General features: G+C 50.0%; 1 protein-coding gene across 2 annotated transcripts in view; it reads right to left on the reverse strand.

Annotated features, from left to right (window-relative positions):
• Positions 1-19,688, reverse strand: part of MED26 (mediator complex subunit 26) — a 52,312-nt gene extending 32,624 nt beyond the window's left edge. Inside the window, exon 1 of one of the 2 annotated variants that reach the window (XM_032867561.1) lies at positions 19,317-19,688. In XM_032867561.1, the coding sequence (XP_032723452.1) occupies positions 19,317-19,388 (72 nt within the window). In that variant the 5' untranslated portion in view covers positions 19,389-19,688. Of the gene's footprint in view, positions 1-19,125; positions 19,223-19,316 lie in introns of those variants that run through there. The other variant, XM_032867562.1, reaches the window with a different exon arrangement.
• Between the last annotated feature and the right edge of the window lie 2,525 nt (positions 19,689-22,213).

Raw genomic sequence — 22,213 nt, forward strand, 5'->3', positions numbered from 1 at the left:
ATCCAACCCTTAGCAAATCTGTCATTCAGTGGGGCCAGCTTTCCTCCTCCTTTACTCAGCTGACTCACATACACACTTCTTCACTTCCATCTCCCTGCAAAGGGATGGGTGTCAGATCACCAGCCTCCCAGGCAGCTTGACAGAGCACACAGGTGACTCCACCTCATCCTTAGGGGGGTCACCGGGGCTCTACAGGCCTGGGCCCGCCTGGGCGTGGGCACGTCTGGATACTGCAGTGGACTGGTTTCTCTGGAGCTGCTATCGCTCTCCTCCCTACAAGACCAGGGCTGTAATGGCTTTGGAACTGGGTCCCCAAAAGCACAAACACCTTCATCTAATTAGGAATGACACAGTTTGCAGGCTGGGCCAATCCCGCTCACTGATGTGGCAGTGCGACTCTCTGTAAAACAGGGATGCGGGCGTGCACTGCGACCAGCAGGGGAGAGCCCACTGAGCCTCTGGACTCTGAAGCTGTCTGGCCCTGTCAACGAGGCCCACGCCCTCTGCACACAGCAGTCTCAAGATGCACTGGGTTTAGGTTTCACTCTTTCCTTTTTTGAGGGAGTGGAAACAAACACAGCATTAGACACGCTGAAACCTAGAGCAACTTTCATGGCCCAGTGGTGAGGTTAGCCAACAGTGGTTTCTTGATGTGGGAGAAAGTAGCCAGAAGATGGAGCTGCTCCTTTCCAATGGGGAGGGCACCCTTCACACACCGAGAAGGAACGCTTGTCTCTAACATCAGGAAAACCTTGGAGCAGGAGCCCAAACCAATCTGGACTGCGCACTGCCAACTGCTGCAGCCAGCAGAGAACAGACATGAGCATTCATTCAGCAGTGATCTATTTACGGGGAAAATAAAAACATATCGCACACATGGTGAGGAAGGAGAAAGTCGGAGCAGACAGAGCTTGTGGGACTTCCACGCATGTCAGGGAAGGCAGACAGCAGACAGGCAAACAGGACAATGTGAGTGTTCCAAAAACTATGAAAAAATAACCACACGGCATGTTACAGGAAATCCTTCCCTGACCTCTGGGCCCAGAGAAGTGGGCACCTCAGCCCCAGAGGCAGAGAGAATCAGAACCGGAGCAGAATCTGGAGAGTTCTGGCCCCACCCCACCTTCAGGCAGTTGGCTCACCGCATGCCCCTGAGGGGCTCCCACCACAGCCTCCAAACCAAGAGAACCATGCCGGCAGCTGGCTGCAAAGGCAGTGATGCCATCTTGGACAAAGAGCCTGTGGCCTGCAGCCAGGGTCCACACTGGCTAGGAGGAGGGACTCTACCCAGGACTGTGCTGGAGCCAGCTCACATCAACCCATGAGAGCCTGGGGTGAAACTTTCAGGAATCTTAGGGACCGGCTGTTAAACACAGCCACTATAAAAAATGCAATCATAGCAGTTCACAACAAGTCGTACTGAAAACAAAGGCAATGAAATACTCACAACTCATCACTTCCTACTTATTTTGCCCCGCTACTATTGTCTAGGTAAATGGTGTGCTACGGAGGCATCTCTTCCCAACTCCACGTGTGGTATTGTCATGGAATGACATGGGAACCAGCCACGGTGGAAGTATTTCCACCACCAAAATTGGCAAATGCTAAAAATTAGGGCTTCATTCACTCCTGGGCCATACTCAGTCCAATGTCTGTTTTTTTAAATAAAAGGGTTTTTTCATTTTTTATTTTTTTTAATCAAGATGAAACAACATAAACTTAGCTATATAAATAAAGTTTTATCAGAACACAATTATAACAATCCATTTCTATATTGTCTATGGCTGCTTCTGTGCTATAAATAAAGGCAGAGTTGTGACAGACTCTATGGCTCAAAATATTTACCACCTGGCCCTTTACAGAAATAGTTGGCCAACCCCTGGGGTTTAGATTTAAGAAAGTGATGGCGAAAATGTTAATAATGCAGATTAAATTTAAAAGTGTGTCATGCCTGTAGTCATTACATTAAGAATAACAAACGAAAAAGGAAATAGCCTTCCAGTATTTGAAAACTTTTGTGTCATTCAACATTACATAAACAAAGCTATCAATCAACATTCATGTCAGAACTACACTCATAAACTGACTACAGATAAAAAAGTTCAGCAAAAATCAAGGAAAGCAATCTGTGAAACAACTGGTGAAACAACTGTGAAACAACAGAATTGACAACAAAGAGGGCTATGTATTTTATTATTTGTAAACTGCATACTACCCATCCTCTATATCGGTAAAATGTACAAACCTACAAGTGTATGTGCATGCATACTTTTTTTTTTCCAGAAAAGCTAGTTGCCAAACATTTATTTGCACACCACAGAGTAAATTAGAGTACATTACTTCAAGGAACCTGAAATAAAGTTCGAATGAAATGAAAATCCATTTGCATAATTACTGTATTTCAACATTACATGCAAATGGAAAAGAGGGAAGAACTTGGATTCATTAGATATAGCAATTCTTGCCAATTATTGAATGTTTACTAAAAATTGGCTCTAAGTTTCATCACCTGCACATGCAAACAGAATTTCTCTATAGTAACTTTTAGAGTCAAGTGAAAAAAATCCAACCTAACATAATAAAAGGTTCATGGACATAGCACTACCTCTTATAAAAGTTAATGACAATATTATTCAGAAAGCCAAAACAAGTTAATTATTTTACACATTCCCTAACACTTTATACTTCATTTCTTTTACAATCACACTGAACAAATGTCATGCTTGAGTTTTTCCCTCCAGTCCCAGTTCAACTGTTCCCCCAGTGCACTGTGGGCACATCGTCATTTCCTACATGTACCATGACATGAAAGCATGTGGAGGCAGCGTGACACAGCAGGGAGGGGATGGGACTCTCTACAATGGGTGACCAGGAGAGACCTGAAGGAATCTGATGCTCACAGACCTGGGGAGGAGGCCTGGACAGTCATGAATGAGGGACAGGGAAGTATTACACATTGAGGACAAAGAAAGAAGGGTTCAAGTCACAGAGCACCTGTAGATTATGATAATAATGAGTGGGATGTCTATTCTGAGTGCACAGGATCTTAACTGGCAGAGTGATGAGATCTGATATTGCTTTGGAAGGAGAAAGAAGGAAGTTTCCCAACAGGGAAATGGTCAGGCATACACCAGAGACGGAGAAGAGACATTCTGGTGGTAGAGCCACTAGGACTTAGAGATAGACCGGAAATAGTAAGGTGGCAAAAAGCAGGAAGCACAGACGACACCAGGAGTTTAACAGAGCCACAGCCATGGAGTCACTGACTGCGATGAATAAAACCCATGAGTCTATGCACATCCTCTTTGTCCTGGTGGGCTGGACCCCAGTCCTCTGAGAGCCTGAAGAACAGGACTGGTGGCCCCGACTAGGGCAAAGCATAGGACGCTGCTGCTCTGAGCTTCCCGCATGCGCGTGAGGAAGAACACTACCCTCTCTGCGAGCTGCAGCGCACACCAGCCTGCGCCCCCTCCATATCCGATTGCTCTCAATAGTTCTCGAGTGCTCTTCAGGCTAAAGCAGTCTACTTTTATTTTCATTTTTTCACTGTTTAATTAAAAAGACAACGGAGCACAGAGAAAAATAAAAAATGTTCCTACTGCCCCAATGCAAGTGGTTCTCATTTTATCCAAAGCTCCAGTTTTTGTGCCTTTCCTAGTTGTGCTTGGCCAACACAAATACTCCTTTTCTTCATCACGGCAAGACTTGTCTGTTTTTCCACAGAGCTTTCAGGACTGTTCTTCACAGCGCTATGCTACTTGACTCTGGAGATGCACGTGTTTCCTAAGCTTCTCCCATACCGTTAAATTAATGACATTAACAATCATTATTAAGTGAATATATTAACATTGTTATTAAAATTCAGCCTGTACCTGTTAACAGATTCCTAGGAGTAAAAGGACTAGATTCAAAGGACACCAACGTGGCTATGCCTCTCCCTACACAACAACTTTCCAAAAGGGTGAAGTATGAAGTAGATCCTGGATCCTGCCAGCAGGGCGGTGTGGGATGAGGCGGGCAGGGTGGGAGACAGACTTGGAGGCATAAAATAGCAATAGGGTAGTTTTAACTCCAGTCTTGATTTCCTGCCAATGCTTTCTTCCCACATGTTTAAGAACAAGGTATTATTTTCTGGTTATTAATCACATCAACATTTCTCTGTCCCGTGATGTCTCTAAGATCTTGGGACAGTTCATTGTAAAAACCCTCTCCAGACTGAAAGGACATTGCTTCCTAAAGGCGATTTCACTCACAAAATCAGATTTTGATCAACCCCCGTCTGCAAACGCAGTACAAAGGGATTCAGAAAAGTCCAGACAGGTTTTCATCCTGACTGGGAGTCCCAACCAAAACACCTCTTCCAAAGTAGTGCGCCTTTCATTCTACAAGTCTGAGATTTTATTCTACAACCTATTTCTTCCTGTTTCCCACCCCCAGGGAGCTTTCAGAAATGTGTAAAATTATGCAATGTTGTCTGGTAACTGCTCACTGCTCACACTAAAGGGAAGACTATCTTTGAGAAAGAACAGCATCTGTGAAAACCAAAGTTAAATATCTACAAACTCATCCAGCGGAATGAGTGCTCCTGTCCCCATACCCAGAAAGGCAGGGAAGGGCTTGGACGTGCTCAGTGCCCATGATGCGCCCTTTCAGTAGGGCAGGACTTGTTTGGTTCTCCCCTTATAGACAACAGCAAACTTGAGACTGAGAGCAAATATCTGATGTGATTTGCCCAATGACAAACAGCTCAGAGACAGAGCAGTAGAGATCTGAACCCAGGTCTCACTCCAAAACCCTTGCACATTAAATATTTTCTTTCTTTTTTTCATTGTCCTCCCATCTGTCCATCTCTGTCCATCTGGGAGGCTCAAAGGATTTCTATTTGATTGTTAACTGCATTCATCAGTCCAGACTTAAGAAACGAGAAGAAGACTTTCTTCTCCATAAGACAAGACCTCACAAGTGGAACTGATATGGCTCAGAGGCTCTAGAGACACTGGAATAACCAGAGCTGTCTGGCTGGGGAGGGGTTGAGACGAGTGGGTGGCAAGGAAAGGACAAGAGCCCCATTCTGCACCCCTCTGCTAGCCTAGGTGCAATCCCCCTCCCCTACTTCCCATGTGGAAAAAGACAACACAGTCCCAGGCCCTTACCCAAAGCACAAGTAATCCGAGGCCCCAGAAGTGTGCTGTCCAATCAGGCGGTCATTAAAATTAAATAGAATTTAGAAGTCAGTTCCTTGGTCTTAACCAGCCACCTGTCAGTCACCACCCATGCACGGCTCAGAGCTACCACCTGGGACAGCACAGACAGAGACCATCTCCATCAGCGAGCAGTTTTCTGGAAGGAAAGACCTCTGCAGGGATTCTCACACCCCTCTCCTCTCTGCAGGCTCTCAGTGTTGCCTCGTGGTGAAAGCTAACGCCCGGAGGTCAGCTATGCAGTGGCCAGGTGACTGGCTACGTCACCCGGCTTAGCCTTCCACTCCTCTATGAAATGGGATAATACCTAGCGGAGAGTGAGGGCACCTTAAGAGCTGCTGCTTTGGTTCTCCTATATCTATTAAGGCCCGAAGATTATAAAATAACCTTATGAACTCCATCTGCAGGTCTGTGGTCACTGATAGGATTATTCCCCCTTTTGTGCATGGCCTCCAGCAAGGACAACCTCCCTCCCTCTTTTGTTCACCTATCACACAGATAGTACTCATTCCTTCATGGTCACCTTGGTGACAACAGAAGCTGGGCACTGTACCAGGCACTGACATGCTCAGCCTCTCAGGACACCACCACCAGGTAATGGCTCCAATAGCCCCGAGCCACAAATAAAGAGACTGAGCCTCAGAAACAGGAAAAGATTTGCCCCAAGTCCAGGCAGACAGAAGCAGAAGGACCTGAAGGTGCTGCTCTCACAGCACAGCTGGTGCTCAGGGTTTAGAACCCCCTACAAGGGGAGTCATCCTGGGTGGGGCCTCACCCAGTGAGAGGGAGGAGGCTAGTGCCCTCCTGCAGGGCTGGACCTGAAGGGCTCACTGCCCATAGAAGGGGCTGGACCAGTACAGCAACACCTAGGGCGCCCTACCCCTTCCATGGGTCCTGCCACTTGCCTCCAGAATCCCCAGACTCCCTAGAACTATGGGACACACACAGCACAGGCTCGGTGCCTGAGTGCTAACTATGCCACTATGGTTCCCAGGGAACCCATGTACACAGGAGGACCCCGAAGAGCTGAGATCTAGAGAAGGCCACGCAGTCCTAACAGGAATGAAGAGTCTTCCAGGGAACCAGCCACCCCAGCCCCAATACTCACTGGCTGAGCAGCTGTCTTGTCGAGGCTCACCAAACCTAAACTCTGACCCTCAGCCCAACTCAACCCTCCCCCAACAGGCACTGCTTGCGCTCATCTGTAGTTTGAAACCAGAGATGAACCCACTGTTTCATAAACTGGTCACTGACCTGAACAGAATGAAGAGGCTCACTATGCACCAGCAGAAGAACAAGGTTGCCGGGGTGGGGGGGTAATACAGGCGTGTCCGACAGGTTAAAAGCGAGGAAAGATCAGACCACGGCACCAGAACAGCCAGAATACAGTGCTCCTGAGATAGCTGGCACTGGCCTTGCTGGGGGAGGCACCCTGGGCCCAGAGCCCAGAGAGGCAGGTAGGAAGTGAAGAGGGAGGGGAAAAAGAGGAAGGGTGGACCATGCAGGTGTGGGTACACTAGCGGGTCAGGAGCTGACCGATGAGCACCTGAGCACAGCTGGGGCAGAGGAGAAGTGAAGACACCTGAGCCAGAGACTGGAGCATAATGTGCTTGGCTGGTTCTGTCTGAATTCTCTCTAGACTTGATTACAAGTAACAGAAAAGTCAGCTTTCAAAAGGACCTCATCACCCAGAAAAGAAGCCACTGGCTCACACAACTGAAAATTTCAGGCAGAGCTCACCTTGGGCTGGTCAGGCCATGGTATCTTAATCCTCCCTCAACTCTCTGGCCTGGTGTCACTCCTGGGCAGGTCATCCCCAAGTCGGAGACCCTAGCAGCAACCTGCTCATATCCTCTCCCATTCATGTCTCCCCCCAATTCACCCCAGCAAAGTGCTAAAACATTCACAGGCTCTGAATGGGTCACAGGCCCATCCTCAAACCAAACACTGGCCAGGAAGATACAGCCCCGTGATTGGCTAGTTCCCAGTCACAAATCATCCAATCGGCATTGACCCGAGGGTAAGGACAGGAACTGGCAGCTTGGGGGTGGTGGGAGGGTGGGAGCTGCCCACTACCAGGCCTGGGAACTGTGAGCTTCCATGTATGTCGATAACCGGGGCACATCAGGATTGGGACCACATCCCATTCTCATGAGCCTTCTGAAGCAGCGTTATGTACATCCTCCTGAGAAAATGAAGGCTGAAAACCTGACCTCATCCACGGCTGCAGGGTGAATAGCAGAATCAAGATTCCAGCTTGGTCATGTCTAATGACAAAGCCTCAGTTTTCCACCCACAGAAAGACTGTCTTCTCCATCATATGCTACCTAAAGAACTCAGCCTTTATCCAGTCAGCCACACAGCCCCAAGAGAGAGGATGCGATGTCTGTTTTGGGACATTCACTCTTCAGCTGGTGTGGAGAGGAGAGTAGGAGGCAGACCAGCTTCGCTAGACCTCCCTGGAGATCCCATTCTGCAGGAAAGGAGCTGCCACAGGAGGGGGACCCCAGGACAGCTCTGAGGTCGCCTGCAGAGTCGTGGCACTGCCAACCACCACAGCACAGCATACCAAGGGCAGGAGGAAAGAAGGCGCCTCCCTTCTAGAATGGGCTGCTTGCACATCCAGGACAACTGTCAGCTGCAGAGAGGGGGTTCAGGTGCCCCTGGAAGCCGTGGCTCTAAGTGTAACTGGGAAAAGCCTTAGAGGCAGACAGGGCCTTGGCAGTGCTAGGCAAAGCCAACACACTCGGGGATAAGGAGGCAGTGTGGGCAGAGAGTTTGGAGAGAACGGAATGGCTAACACAGCGAGGTGCAAAGGAAATAGGGGACGATGGGCACCAATCAGTGTCAGACATCAGACATCAGGCCTCATTCACTCCTGCGGAGGTGCACTCAGCACCAACACTACAGCAGGGAACTGAAGACAGCACGACGACCCAGGAAGACAGCCTGGAGTGACAAACACAAGCACACTCTTGTGCCCAGGGTCAGCTCATCTCACAAAGCAGATGATGCCACTTCCTATTTCCCAACTTGGGGAAGCCCACCCCCCACCACGTTCACTGCAATCCTAACCGGAGTGTCATCACCAGGGTGACAAGCAGGTGCCCACTCCCCTCTAAGTGAAGCTGACAGGCAGTTCACCAGAAACCCTAAGGTAGCACCACCCCCACCCCAGACCAGCGTCCTTACCATTTCAGTCCTGCCACAGGGGAGAATGATGCAGGCTGGGGGCCCCTACTGTTTTTGTCCGAAGCACAGGCCCTGCTTCTACATGCTTCTCCCTGACTTCCTGTGGACACTACCATTTTCTTTTCTCTTTTTTAAGATTTTATTTATTTACTTGACAGAGATCACAAGTAGGCAGAAAAGCAGGCGGGGGTGGGAGGGAAGCAGGTCTCCCCCACCCCAAGCAGAGAGCCCGATGTGGGGCTCAATCCCAGGACCCCGGGACCATGACCCAAGCCGAAGGCAGAGGCTTTAACCCACTGAGCCACCCACTAGGTGCCCCAACACTACCATTTTCTTATAAGGGCTCCTTCACCCCCATGCCAAACCAGAGTTATTCTGCAGTTTTCAAACTGGAAGCAAAACAGTGAATCCCCTCTTCTTCAATGGCCTACCTGTCAAGAGGTCACACTCGACCTGCTGCATTTCCCACCACATAGAAGATGTCTGTCCATAAGACAGACAGACACACATGCCCCACTCTGACTCAGTGATGGGGTGAGGGAAGTTACAAGCAAAGGCAGGACAAGCTCACACAACACCTGGAAGGGTGATACTTCTGCCCTTTGGGGAGAAGTTCAGTTCCTGCATTCAGTGGCAGCACTGCCTTGTCACCAACCTTCAAACTGAATTGTAAATGCTTGAGAAGCTCCTCTAAAATAGAAGTGAAAGTGAAATACCCATTCGCAAACCCTTCCTCCTATGAGCATGCCTAAAACCTAACATGTGGCCCACTTCTATCGCTGCTAGGCTACCAGCATCCAGCAAGGGGGGTGCAGACATCACCAACTTCAGGAGCTTGCTGAGAGCCACCCCTACCCCAACAGACAAAGGGAAAGAAAAATGGAGAAGGCTGTGAAAGATCATCTGACCCCACCCTTCTCAGTTAACCTAAGGGGAAGAAAAGCCAGGCCCGGAAGTGCAGGTACCAGTTTCCGGTTACCCAGGTTAACCAAGGGCAAGAGGAAATGGGCAGGAAGATCAGCTTTCAACAGACCATCCAGTGTCCATCCATGCCTCTGAGCCAAGAGGACAGAAGTCTGGAGAACTCAGCTCTCACCTGGTCAAAGGGAATCGCTTCACGGGGACAGGAGGCCTATGTGAGTCTGGGCCTCCGGGACTGCACCACCTCCCCCTGGCTGCGCTGGATGCAGCACCAGGAGAGATGATGGGGACAGGGGAACAAGAAGCACCATGACAGGCTCTCCTAGACTTCCAAAGTGCTCCTCAGCCTAGCATAGGGTCAGAAGCTGCACCCCAGCACGGGCGCTAACACAAGTGTGACTATGGGCAACTCAGAGTCTGAAGGTTCAACCAGGAGTGGGTACTCAGAACCTCATGCTGTGACCTCATAATATCCAAACCACTCCTTCGCTTATTCCAGACCTTACATTTCAGTGACACACATTTCTGTGCCTGGACCCAAGTCTCCCAGGCCAGGACCGCGGCCAACTATTTGATGGTATTATCACATCAAAGAGATGATTAGGGGCACCTGGGTGGCTCAGTGGGTCAAGCCTCTGCCTTCAGCTCAGGTCATGATTCCAGGGTCCTGGAATCGAGCTCCGCATCCAGCTCTCTGATCAGCAGGGAGCCTGCTTCCTCCTCTCTCTCTGCCTGCCTCTCTGCCTACTTGTGATCTCTGTCTGTCAAATAAATAAATAAAAATCTTAAAAAAAAAAAAAAAGAGATGATTAAACCGCATGCATTCAGGGAACATTGTCAGCTTGTTCCCCACCCCTTAACCCCTCCCACCAACAGGACCCTGATGCTTCCTAGAGGCCTCCCCTCTATTCTGGGATGGTCTGGATCAACTAACACCATGCCCAGACTTAGGGGTGCACCAATTAACACTAATTCCATCAAAGCCCAGAAAAAGCATCAAGGAAATGTCTGCTGAAACTTCTGGGAAAGCATCACCTTCTCTTCCTTCTTCTGGATGATGGTCAAAGAAGGTGAAACCCCAATTGGAGGAGCCGGGAAGAAGACACCCCACTGTGTGAAGGGAACATGACAAAAGAGACAGTGCGAAACCAGGTCCTCACCTGAGAACAGACTCACTTCTGAGACTCTGAGTGGCACAAGCCAACCAGCCCTTTTGCATTTACGTTCCTGTCATGAGCACAGCATGACCCTCCCTCTGGGGGTGGCTTGGCCAAAAGAATTAGTAAAAGTAGAAGACAAGTGCTCTGCTGGCATCCATCTAACTGAACACTTGAAGGAAATAATGTAAAACAACTGGAGGAAAGAGGGTAAACTGTTCCTATTTTATAACCTGCACATCAGTGTTGCTCCTCCACAGACAGTACTAAAAGCGGCTTGCTAACCGCTTGCCTGGCACAGCTGCAAGATGCACGGGGTAAATAAAGTTGGAAAGTGTCTACCTGAAGTGGTTTCCAAAAGGGCTGGCCTTAAGAGGAGGGCAGTTAGCTACCCTGGGGATCACGTGGAGAAAGAGAATATGGCCACAGTCCCCATACCCCAACCTGAGCTGGCCCAGAGACCTCATGGCAACAGGGGTCAAAAGAGCTAATGGAACGGGAGAGGGCATGGGGGGGGGGGGACAAGAAGAACCCAGACGCCATGTGTGCAAGAAGAGCTACAGCCAGCTTGGCCAGAACCAAGTGTGACCAAAGGTGTGGGTAGGGGACGGAGCCAAAGTTATGTATAAGTATGGGCAGGGCACTGGGGCTACTAGAGCCTGGAAGAGGGCTGCCAGGCCGCCTGCTGCGCTCTCGGTATGAGCCATGGTCACATACACACGAGTCTTCCATGAGAGGACCACAGAACCACCTTCTACCACCACCACCGCCACAGAGTCAAGGCCGGCCACAGCCAGCCACCTACGAAATCACTCTGCTCACCGTGGACGGGTGACCAGGATCTCCACAGCAGTCATGAGCTGACCCATCACAGGGTACAACCTGGAAGAAGCATCACCCGCTTCCTGGCCCCGATGAAACCCAGGGAAGGGGGTGTCCAGAAAGGGTCTGGTTTGTCATGAGACTTTTTAAAAGAGTCCCAAGGTAGCATTTGAACAGTATCTCCAGGGTCCACAGACAGGCAGGAATTTACGATTAAGAGTCATCTTTTCTGTCAGGGGTGAAAAATGCCAGCCAAGAGACAGGAAGGAAAAAAACGCCTCAAACCTTTTCCTCAGCCAGTTCAAGAGACAGCACAAAGCATTTCAGGTACAACTTTTCTCCCAGCCTGACATAAAAACATACCATAGACAAATCCAGCATGAGGATCCATACTCGGGTAGGAGAGTGGAATGCCTACCTTGTACCGACTATGCTCTCTCAGGTGACAGGGGAGGCGGCAGCTGGTGGGTGAGGCCTGGTGGGGGGTAGGGAGAGGAGGATTCCCAATTCCAGTGTGATCCCTTCTAGCTGTGTGTCTACTGGGCCTCAGTCTATGCACCAGTAGTACCTCCCTCCCTGTGCTGCTATACAGAGTGAATGTTTTGAATTCATGAGAAGTGCTGGAAAGTACTGGCCCCTAGTACCTGCTCGGTAAGTCTTGCTCCCAAGACCGGCCCTTCTCACAGGAAGATCAACAAGCTTCTGAGCACCAGCTCGCTATGGAAGTCAAAGAAACATGGGGATTATCTCAGGCTCCACTACCAAGGAGCCTGCAATCCCAGGAAAACATAATCAACAAGACCTGTTATCAGCAGGAATGTAGGGTTTTTAAGTTATGTAGAGTGCCTGAGGGCAACTGTCTGGGATGAAAGCGGGAAAGGTTTCTGGAAAAGGAGAGCCAAAGGAATGACAGAAGGCCACACATGTGAGCCACAGAGGGTCCCATCCCAGGTGTCACGCACAACAAGGTTAGCTTACAGATTTAAGTAGATGCTGTTCTGATGATAAGACACAACTTCATTTCAAAGCATCACTAGATTAAGAGTAGTTCTTTCCTTGAATTTTCTCATAAAGCAGCTATTGGAAGTACATCTGCCATTATGTGGAAACTGCGTATTTCTGATCACAGGAATGGATCCTGACAGGCAAAAAGGTCAGGAGCCACTAGGCTAGAAGATATCAAAGGGAGAAAGGTTGTGGGAACTGCAAAGGAAATAGAAACACGAAACTTAACTTTTAAAAAACACTGTATTTATGAGGTTAAACTTCAGAAGACACAGCAAAGTCCAAATTCCCTGCTGGGCACCGCTTAAGTGGGAGGCAGGAGACTGTCATTAAACCCACCACCTCTGAGCCAGGTATAGGCCCATAGGGTCCTCTGCAACACCGGAGAGGTCACTAATCTTTACCCTCCCCTAAAATGAAGACAGAGCATCTACCTGTAGGACTAGCTCAGAAAGCAAACCAGGAAGCAAGGTGTTCCACGCGGTACCTGGCAAGCAGCAGGTGCTCTGCAGGCTGCGGCTGCCCACTCTGCAGCCTCCGGTGGATGGATAGGAGAAACCTCACTGCAGTCCCAGGAGCGTTCAAAGGCTTTCAGCCCCACCTGCCTGGCAGTGGCACATCACCTGATGTGACCCTTCTCCCTTTTTTATTGGGCTCTTCACACCATCACAGAACATAATCTCCAGGAACTCTTGGGTAGAAGTCTGGGGGTCCAGATGGAAGGCCCAGGCATGTCTGCACAGCCACCTGGCACAGTGGTTCTGGACTGTTGTAAGCCAGCTCTGACAATAATCAAGGGCTCCCCCAAGTGCAGCTGGGCCTGCCTCCCAGGACCTCTTGCCTTCCCCTTCTAGGTTTGCCTCAGAAAGCCAGACGAAGCAAACCAAACCCCAAGGTACAACAGCTCTTCAAATACTTGAAAGCAGACCCCAGGCCCTTCATAGAGGCTGACACTTGCCCCCTTCCCATTCCACTGCTGAGAAGGCAAACTGTTGAAGGATTTGCCAGCCATCCCTCCAAATTCTGTTTCCCTCAAAGTCAGAGACAAACCAAGAATGGACTTCCTGTATCTGACTCTAAAAGTTTTCATTCTGAAAACTCAAATTATGACGTGTTCTAAAAGTCATTTCATGCTCTTCAAAACTCTGAACTACCTCTGAGTAAGACACATAAAGAACTGTCTCATTTGTACTGAAGAGCTGTAGCCCTGTAAGACCACCCCTGCACCCCCCCATGCCCCACCCCACCTCAGACTGCCCATGTGCACATTCTCTTCCTGTTCCAGGTCCCTCCGGGGCAGGGGCTGGGCATCTCCAGGTCCAACCCCCCCCACACCCAACAGCTTAAGCAATTGCTAGAAATGTTTGTTCGACTGCTGAGCCACCTTTTTCAGTTTTACCCTATTTCTCTATAAACAGTGTGTACCAGTTGGTGACTAAGATGTTAGTGTACGGCCTCCCCAGACCTAGAATTTAGAGACCACTTTTAAGCATCACATGCAGAATACTGGTATGTCTTCCTCCCGCAGGAAATTCCCTCCAGTTCACGGACTTACCGCATCGATGCTTGCTCAGTTCTACATGTGTGCCCTGACAGTGAACAGGAGGAGCTTCAGATGGGGGCTCCAAGTGGCCAGGCTGAAAATGCACGGCCTATGCACTCACTCACCAAGCCGCAAAGTCAGTCACCCATTCCAACAACCAGCTGAGGGGTCCCAAAGGGACCAAACAGACTCAAGACAGCACAGGGCGGGGGGGTGGGGGAAGGCACAACTTCTACAAACAGAGACAAAGCCACAGCTTCAAGAAGGGGATTCAGAGTGGGGGTTGGGCAGAGACCCCACCAATAGAACTGCCCATCCCTAGGAATTGGACCAAGTTCTGGTTCTGGCTAAACTGGAGCTCTGAGAAGATGCTTATACAGACACCAAAACTGAGGCACCTCTCCTTCACCTAACCCCAAGGCTAGCACCCTTGAGGTGCACGTCCTGCCACACACAGCGACATCCTGAGCCCAGGAGCCCAGGTGACCATGGAGCCTTTTCACATCTGTATCAAGACAAAGGCCCCTTCCCACAAGCTGATCTTGGGACAGTCCTCCAGGCCTCCGTGACTTCCAGCCAGGACAACATACTCTGATGACAACTAAAGTCACTTCTGAGGACCACCAGGAGACCTCTGAGGAGACAGACTGTAAAATCCAACTTCTTCTGAGGGACAGAGTGAGTCAGAACAAGGACTTACACCTGCTTCACAAGTCACACTTGTTACTTGCCTGTCCCAAAGTCATAAAATGCCACACTGCTCTCTTCAGACATCCTGGCCACATACAAAGAGCAAAGACAGAAATGTCATTGCACCTGGGCAACCAGAATGATCAGAGAGCACCCACACATTTAGCTTTTATACCCCCTACCGTGTTGGGGAGAATCAGAACCTACAGCCTTCCCTTTTACAATTTTTAGCAATCCTCCTTTCAGCAGGATCAACAGCATTTCAAGTTAACATAAGTGCTATAACCTTGAAGCAAAAAACAAAACTGGCATGCAAGACTTATGAAAAGTTCCATTATCAGCTGGCAGTTGCCACACCACGGCATGCTCTGGCCCAGGATTCTGTGCCTGCCAGAAACCTTAAGATGTTTCCAGGACAGGCTAATATCATCACCCTGTTAGATCTATCACAGGTAAATCTAAACCAATTTGTAATCTCATATAAACTTACATGGGACAGAAAAGGCTCCCCACATCTTTTCTTGCCAGCTCAAGAACACTGCCCTCTCGGGCCTCTTCAGAAGCCATCTCTTCACCTTTGAGAGCAGTGTGGTGACATTAAGAATTAGAAACACTGTCAGTTAAACTCTGGGTAAGTCCCCAACTTTAGGGCAGTCACCTCAAATGAAGTCAGCAGAAACAAAAGCAGCTTGTCCTCTCCTGGTCACAGGAGTCACCCACTAAACAGCACTGACTGTCATCATGCCATTGGCTTCCGCACCTGCAGGAAGGGGAGACCGGCTGCTCCCTCCACCTCCCTTACAGGGAAGCTGCAGGGAAGCAGGAGACCCTGCGGAAGTGCTGCAAAATAATATACAGTATGTATCTCTGTGCCGAGTTCTGTTAGAATTTTGCTATTTTAAGAAGTTCAAAGAATGCACCTTGCATTAAAAGAAAAAACTTTTTTTTTTTAAAAGATTTTATTTACTTATTTGACAGAGAGATCACAAGTTGATGAAGAGGCAGGCAGAGAGAGAGAGAGAGAGAGAGAGAGAAGCAGGCTCCTCGCTGAGCAGAGAGCCCGATGCGGGACTCGATCCCAGGACCCTGAGATCACGACCTGAGCCGAAGGCAGCAGCCCAACCCACTGAGCCACCCAGGCACCCAGAAAAAACTTTTAAAACAATTCATGTTAGAACACGCACCCTGGTTCACATTCTGGAAGGAGTTTTATGGGTGCATATACCAGTTCCCAGTCCCACTTTGTAGACAAGGACCCTGCAGCCCAAAGAAGCTAGGTAACATCTGAAATCTTCAAATGCCCACAGGTAGGAAAAGTATCATTCCTTGTGTGTCTCTCTGTAGAGGCCTCTTGGTCTATGACCACCTCCCACTGGCACCTGATGTCTGCGTAACTGTGAGAAAGAAAGTAGTTTTTGAAGTTTCCTTCTGGAGAGCCCGACCACTGGGAGGCCTTTCTTTACACAGACATCTTCCGCAAGTTCAAGTCCCTTCTTCCCCCTCAGTGCCTTCTCTGGCCTCTCCCTGGTCTGATTACAGAGATGTTCACCTGCTCTGAGCAAGGCCTGCCTTGTGCCATTATTCAACTCGTTATGAGGATGCAGTACCCACGCCACCGTCTGTCAGACCTATTCTCAGATGCCAGACTAACATCTGTGTTCTTCACAGTTCTAGAGAGTTCTGAATTAGAATTCTCCAAGACTGAACTTCAGCGCCTATTAAAGTCACACGGGCTTCATAGGCCAAAGGAGGATTCTAGGGTTCCGTCAGTTTAACCAGCACTTAGCACTCTAACGTGCCTAACGCTTCTGCTCTAGAGTAAGAACAAACAAACCATGTTCCTGAAGCCCACATTCTGGTCAGGAAGACAAAGCCCAAACTTCCATGAAATAGAGTATCCAATACAGACGAAAATCTAATCACCTGCTGAGGAGACTGTGCTTGGGCAGACGGACTCCAATTTCTGGGCAAAAGGAAGACATGGCCCTCGACTCTATCCACCAAGATTAAGCTGGGACAAAGGCGCACACTGCGCTTCAGGGATTTCTAACACCTTGGCAGACACACGCCACAAGGAGGGTAAGGCTTAAATTGTTCTGAAAAAAACTATTAGCTGCTTTCTGAAAGAGAGCGTAGAGGATTTACTTTATTACTGAGTTGGCAGAAATTATTAACTCAGAGCCTGTTGAATTTCAAATACCTTAGAGACTAGAAATGTGAACACAGAGACAACTTTCCTCTCAAGAACTCCTCTGTCAAGGAGATGGTCAATTTGTTACTTCACTAACTTCTCAGATACTTGTGGATATTAGGTCAGTTGCCGGACATTGATTTTTCAAGCAAAAGCTAAGTTTATTAACCATAATTGCATGCCCATAAAGGTAAGCATTACATGACACAATTCTCTGTCGCTTCTCTCAGAAGAGGTTTAATTTTAGTGTTGGCTCTTCAACACTGTCCCCATTTTTTTTTCCATGAGCATCTTAAATATGTGTCAACTAACTATCCCAAAGTGGAGTTCATAATTGGGTAAAGTAGAGAAAAGCAGCTGTGCACCAGCAATGCCTTCTTGGAGCTACCTTGCTCTCATGTGAGTTCAGGCCAATCCAAAGAACCTGCAGAATTATGGCTGCACCATCTCTGCCGGTAACCTATTCTGCCATGGCTCCAGTTTCTGTATGTGATTTGCTCCAAGCCACGCTCCTGTCAAAAGGTTCTAACAATGCTCACGGATGGTCACTGGCAATGGCGGCATTTAAAGGAGGCACATTCTTCATCCTTCATCTCAGAGACAGTTTCCCAATTCCATCCACCACACTTATATCAGAACTCCATGCACACCCATTAGTGATGGAGTCCCTCGAAACAAACCATAAGAAATGTGAACCCCATTCCATGGAAACCACGATGGGCTTCTATGAATGCAAAATATCTGCATACACTAAAATACAAAAACCTGAGATTTGTTTCCTTCTCCCTCTTCTGGCTAACCCCCCTTCCTCTTCTCCCTCCTCCCCCACCAGGAACCCTTCAGATTACAGCCTTACACAACACTGGAACCCCTGAGGTCACTGCTCCACCTAATCTACAACATCGTTACTGCCTGTCAAAGTGCCTCCTGATCCCAAAGCTCTCCTAGGTGGCATTAAGGATCAGTGCTAATATCTCAGCAACCTCTCAGAGTCTCCCAAAGGCAAACAAGCACGTAGAATTCAAGAAACTATACTCTGGATAAAAGATGCAAAAGTCACCAGGTTCCATTTCTCACGTCACTTGCTTTATCCTCTAACATTTCAATCTTGGGAACCACAGCAGCACCAGTTACTGCAAAAAATTCTGGAAGGTTTTATATAGCTTGTGCCTACTCCACCCCCAAAGTCATAACAAAAATGTATACAACATTTGTTAAAAACAATTACCATCAAGTTAATCTTAATGGGGCCTCAAGACTAGGGATAAGAAGATTACTTATGATACAAAAATCAGTGTTACAAAGACCATAACTCCTCAATTTCTACCAAAATTGTACAAGCCAATGTGAATTACTCCAAAAACACCAAGTTTAAAGCTTAGTGCTAAAAGTAATTAAGTAGTCAAACTCACATAAGGGAAAACAAAAACCCTACAGTGAGAGACACCTGAGTTACCTGGCCCAAGACAGTTTTTCTTCGATCCCCAACATACTAAAAAGTGATCTCAATGGCCACTTCCTGGTCTCCCAGCAAATGCAGGGGCTCACTTCATACCTGGATGCCACCACATCTTCCTATTGCTCAACGTGCTCCTGCCACAGGGGAAAATGACCCCCACTGCCAACAATCCCTTGGAGAAAATATGAGAACACTGTGAGTCTGCCCCTACACACACGAAGGGGGGCAGAGGAGCTCCCTCTGCAAACAGTAGCCTCGGTGGAAGGGCATCTGAGAAAGCAACACCCTGGGGTTAACCCTGACGGTCTAGGTGACAAACCACCAAGCTGGGACCCTCAAGCAGGGGAAGGGATATCCAAAGGAGAGCTCTTGAAGAAACTGGAGACAAAATAATCACCTCTAATTCACACCAAAAAGCGGGGCTCTGGCTTGATTAGAGACGCAATGGGCATTTAGGGCCAGAAAGGTAACAGGAAGGATCCCACCCCCCCCAAAATCACCTATGGTCAGCAGCGATCCCAAGAGGGATCCAGCAAAGGCATGTCCACTCGCAGAACCAAGGAGGGGGACTCTCCACGCACCCTGGGCACCTGGCTAAGGGCAAAGTAACCTGGGGGGGTTCCCTCTGAAGCCGGGAAGGTGCTTCCAGCCGGGAGAAGAGGGAAGGAGGACTTCCCTGATCACCCAGAAGGCCAAGACACAGGCGGCACAGGCTCCCGAGTCATACCCCGGACACCAGTTGCTCCACAGCCTTTCTCCCTCCCCTCCCCCACGCCAGGAGGACTTCCAGGGGGTCGCGAGTCCCTGGGGAAGGGCAAAGCAGGTGAGCTCCGTCAGAAGCAACAAGGGTCGTAGAGGTGGAGCGAGAGAGAAGGGAAAGCTCTGGCCTCAGCTCCCGTCTGCTCCCTCCGCCCAGGCCGCACAGAAGCCTCGGCCTCACGTACCGAGCGCCGCCAGACTGCCCGACCTGCCCCCGGCTCGGGCCCGTGGGGCGAGAGACCGAGATGGCAGCGGCCCTCGGTGGTAGGTGGGCGTCAGGCGGGTACCCTGAAGCCCGGCGGGCGAGGGACACTGGGGAGGGGGAGGGTCCCGGGCCCACGCGGCCTCCGTCCCGGCCCGCGCAGCGGGTACTTACGTTGCTCTGGGGGTCGATGGCCTGCAGCAGCCGGTCCCTGATCTGCTGCGGAGACGCCGGAGCCGCTGTCATTGCCTGGGCGAGGCGGGGGGGAGCGGCCGGGCCAGCGGGCGGGCGGGCTGAGGCGGGGGACGGGGGTCACTCACTCGCCGGCCTCCGGGAGCGGAGCCTCATGTTCCCCGCGGCGCCGGGGGAGGAGGGGGCGCGCGGGGTGGCGGAGAGGGGAGCCGGGGCTCGGGCCCGGGGCGCCACCGCCACCAGAGGAGGAGGAGGAGCCACCGGGGCCGCCGCCGCTGCTGCCGCCGCCTCGAGAACCAAACTCCAGTGAGCTGCCCCCGCGCGGAGCACTCTGGGTAACCCGCGCCGCACGCAGCGTCGGCGCCACGCTGAGGAGGTTGGGAGATGGGGCGGGCGGAGACGCCGGGCCTAGGCGGGGCCGCGCGCGAGCCCCGCCCTGTAGCCACACGCATGCGCGCGCAGGCGCACTGGTCCGCCATCACGCCCCGCCCACCACCCGGCCAAGGGAGCCGTTGGGAGGCGGTTGGGCGGGGCAACGGTCGCCGCTAGGAGTCCCCGCCCTCGGCTGGGCCATGGGGAACTGAGGTTTCCGACGGAAACGCGCGGTGCGCGCCGAGTCCTGGAACCTGGGCGCTCCAGGAGGCCGCCTCTTCTGGGGGAGTTGGGGGAGGAGCGGCGGAAGGACTCCTCATTGAGGAGGAAAGCCTTCCCCGTACGGACGGAGGTGACGGGAGTCGCGGGCGGGAGAAGCTGCTAAGTTTTCCGAGCCGGGGGTTCTCAGCCCCTTGATCGCTGTTCCTGGGGGCGAGGGAGACAAGACCACCCCGTGATAATGTGTGCGGAAGGGTCACTTCAGGAGCGCCGAAGACCGCCCCACCCTTCCAGAGGGAGTGGGTGCAGGCGGGGGGTCTGCAGCGCTACGCGTGCTGGGATCACGAAAACATGACTGCAAAGCGCCTCTCGGGGGAGCCATCACGCCAGCTAGGAAAGCCCCAAAGCCAGCCCTGTGAACCCACCGACCCCGGGGCTGCAAACCTGTGTCAACGCCAAGGTTTCTCATCTTGGGCACCAATGACATTTGGAGCCGGATCACTGTTGCAGAGGCAGTCTTGCGCATTTTGGGATATTCAGCATTCTGGGTCTCTACCCACTAAACGCCAGTTGCACTCTCCCCACCAGTCAGATGAACCAAAAATGTCCAGTCATTGCCAATGTCCCCTGTTGAGAACCACTGGTTTAAAAGCCCCCCCCGCCCCGCTCGGCGTGGAGGTGCTGGAAAAATGAAACCCTCCTTCTCTGAACAAAACCTTTCACAAAGGAGGAAACTGAGGCCCAAGTTCAGACAGAGTTCTAGGTCAAACCCGTAATTGTTAAAGGTCAAGTCTAAGGAATCTCATTCCCCACCCCCACCTTACTGCCGCCTTCTACTGCTCTCTGCTCACTCTGGAAGCCCTGTTAGGAACACTGTTATGAGAAGGGGTGAGAAGGAAGGCTGAATGGATTATTAGCTGCAGCCTCCGAAGAAATAACCTTTTTTGTTGTTATTGGAAGACCCAGATTTAAAACAGGAGGGAGGCAGCTCGCTGATGAGAACCACACGCGCGCCTTGGATCTGTGCTACACCTGTTAGTCTTACATTTGTCATGCTTCTGGGAAGCATTTTTATTTGCAGAAACGGCTGTTTCTGCACGTGGTTGTGCTGCTTCCTTCTGGACATGTGAAAAGTTTTACATCACACTTGTAGCAGAAAATAAACACGGGCAAAATACTTAAATTTACTCTTTCTCCTAGAATGAGGTGCTGTGTGTATGTGGTCCAGGTTGGAAACCAGCCCATTTGGAGATACTCTTTATCTCATTTTAGATAAGCAAAATAAACAAGCTCTCCCCAAGCATAGTCTGGTCCCGCCTTTCAATTTCTAACTCAGATGTTCAAGATCTTATTTTTTTAATCAAGGATCACATAGAAGCAATTTGTTTTGCATGGGTCAGGTCATTCGAGAAAGGTTTGGAAAGCACTCAACTTACCTGCTCTTTTTAAACTAAGAAGCAACATTAAGATGACTGAGTTCTGCATGGCCAGCTGTATACACACACACCCAGACATAGGTATGCAGTTCAGCTCCATAGATGTGGCACAAAGTGGGGCTCCATAAATATTTAACAAATGAATATTAAATGTACTGTATACACTTTAGGATGCACATAGACACAGAACTATAGAGATATATATATAGATATAGTTTTATTTCACATTTGACATAGATATAGTGGTAAAAATTAAATCAGATGGCCATTCAGTGAGAGTCTTGAGTCTTGAAAACGTTAGCTTCTATTAGGTCCAGGATAGATACTGAAGTTCACCTAGCAAGAACTTCTGTTTCAAGGAGGACATACTTGAAATGGCTCCTATCAGTTATACAAAGGTGGGGCTCAAGGTAAATCCTCTTGTTGTAATGGTTCTTCCCCAGGAACGTACCCTTTAAATTAGTTAGGTCCAGAGAACATCCACCCCACCCTGTTCTGAAAGGACAAGATATTTTGTGCCTGTGATGCCCCTGACAATGCTGCCTTACTTCCTAGTGAGGTGGCCCCTCAAAAAGTAAGAGGCACTGAGTCCATGACTTGGCTCTTGCCATGGTAAGTGGCAGGAAGGTAGTTTTAGGAGCCTGGGTGCAGAGCATCCTCAGCCAGGCTTGGCAGTGAGGGTGTGTGTGGGCTCATTCTCCCTCCATGAACTGCAGTTGCTAGAGCGGGATAGGCAAGGGCATCACAGAGGAAGCTGTGGGCAGGCCAGCTCCCACAACTGCTTAGGACCAATCTTCAACAGCGACACCATATGGTGGCAAGAAGCAACAGCAGGGACCCACCAGGCGGACT

This window comes from Lontra canadensis, unplaced genomic scaffold (assembly GCF_010015895.1).
Source record: "Lontra canadensis isolate GAN:19392208 unplaced genomic scaffold, GSC_riverotter_1.0 scaffold35, whole genome shotgun sequence".
Classification (NCBI taxonomy): Eukaryota; Metazoa; Chordata; class Mammalia; order Carnivora; family Mustelidae; genus Lontra; species Lontra canadensis.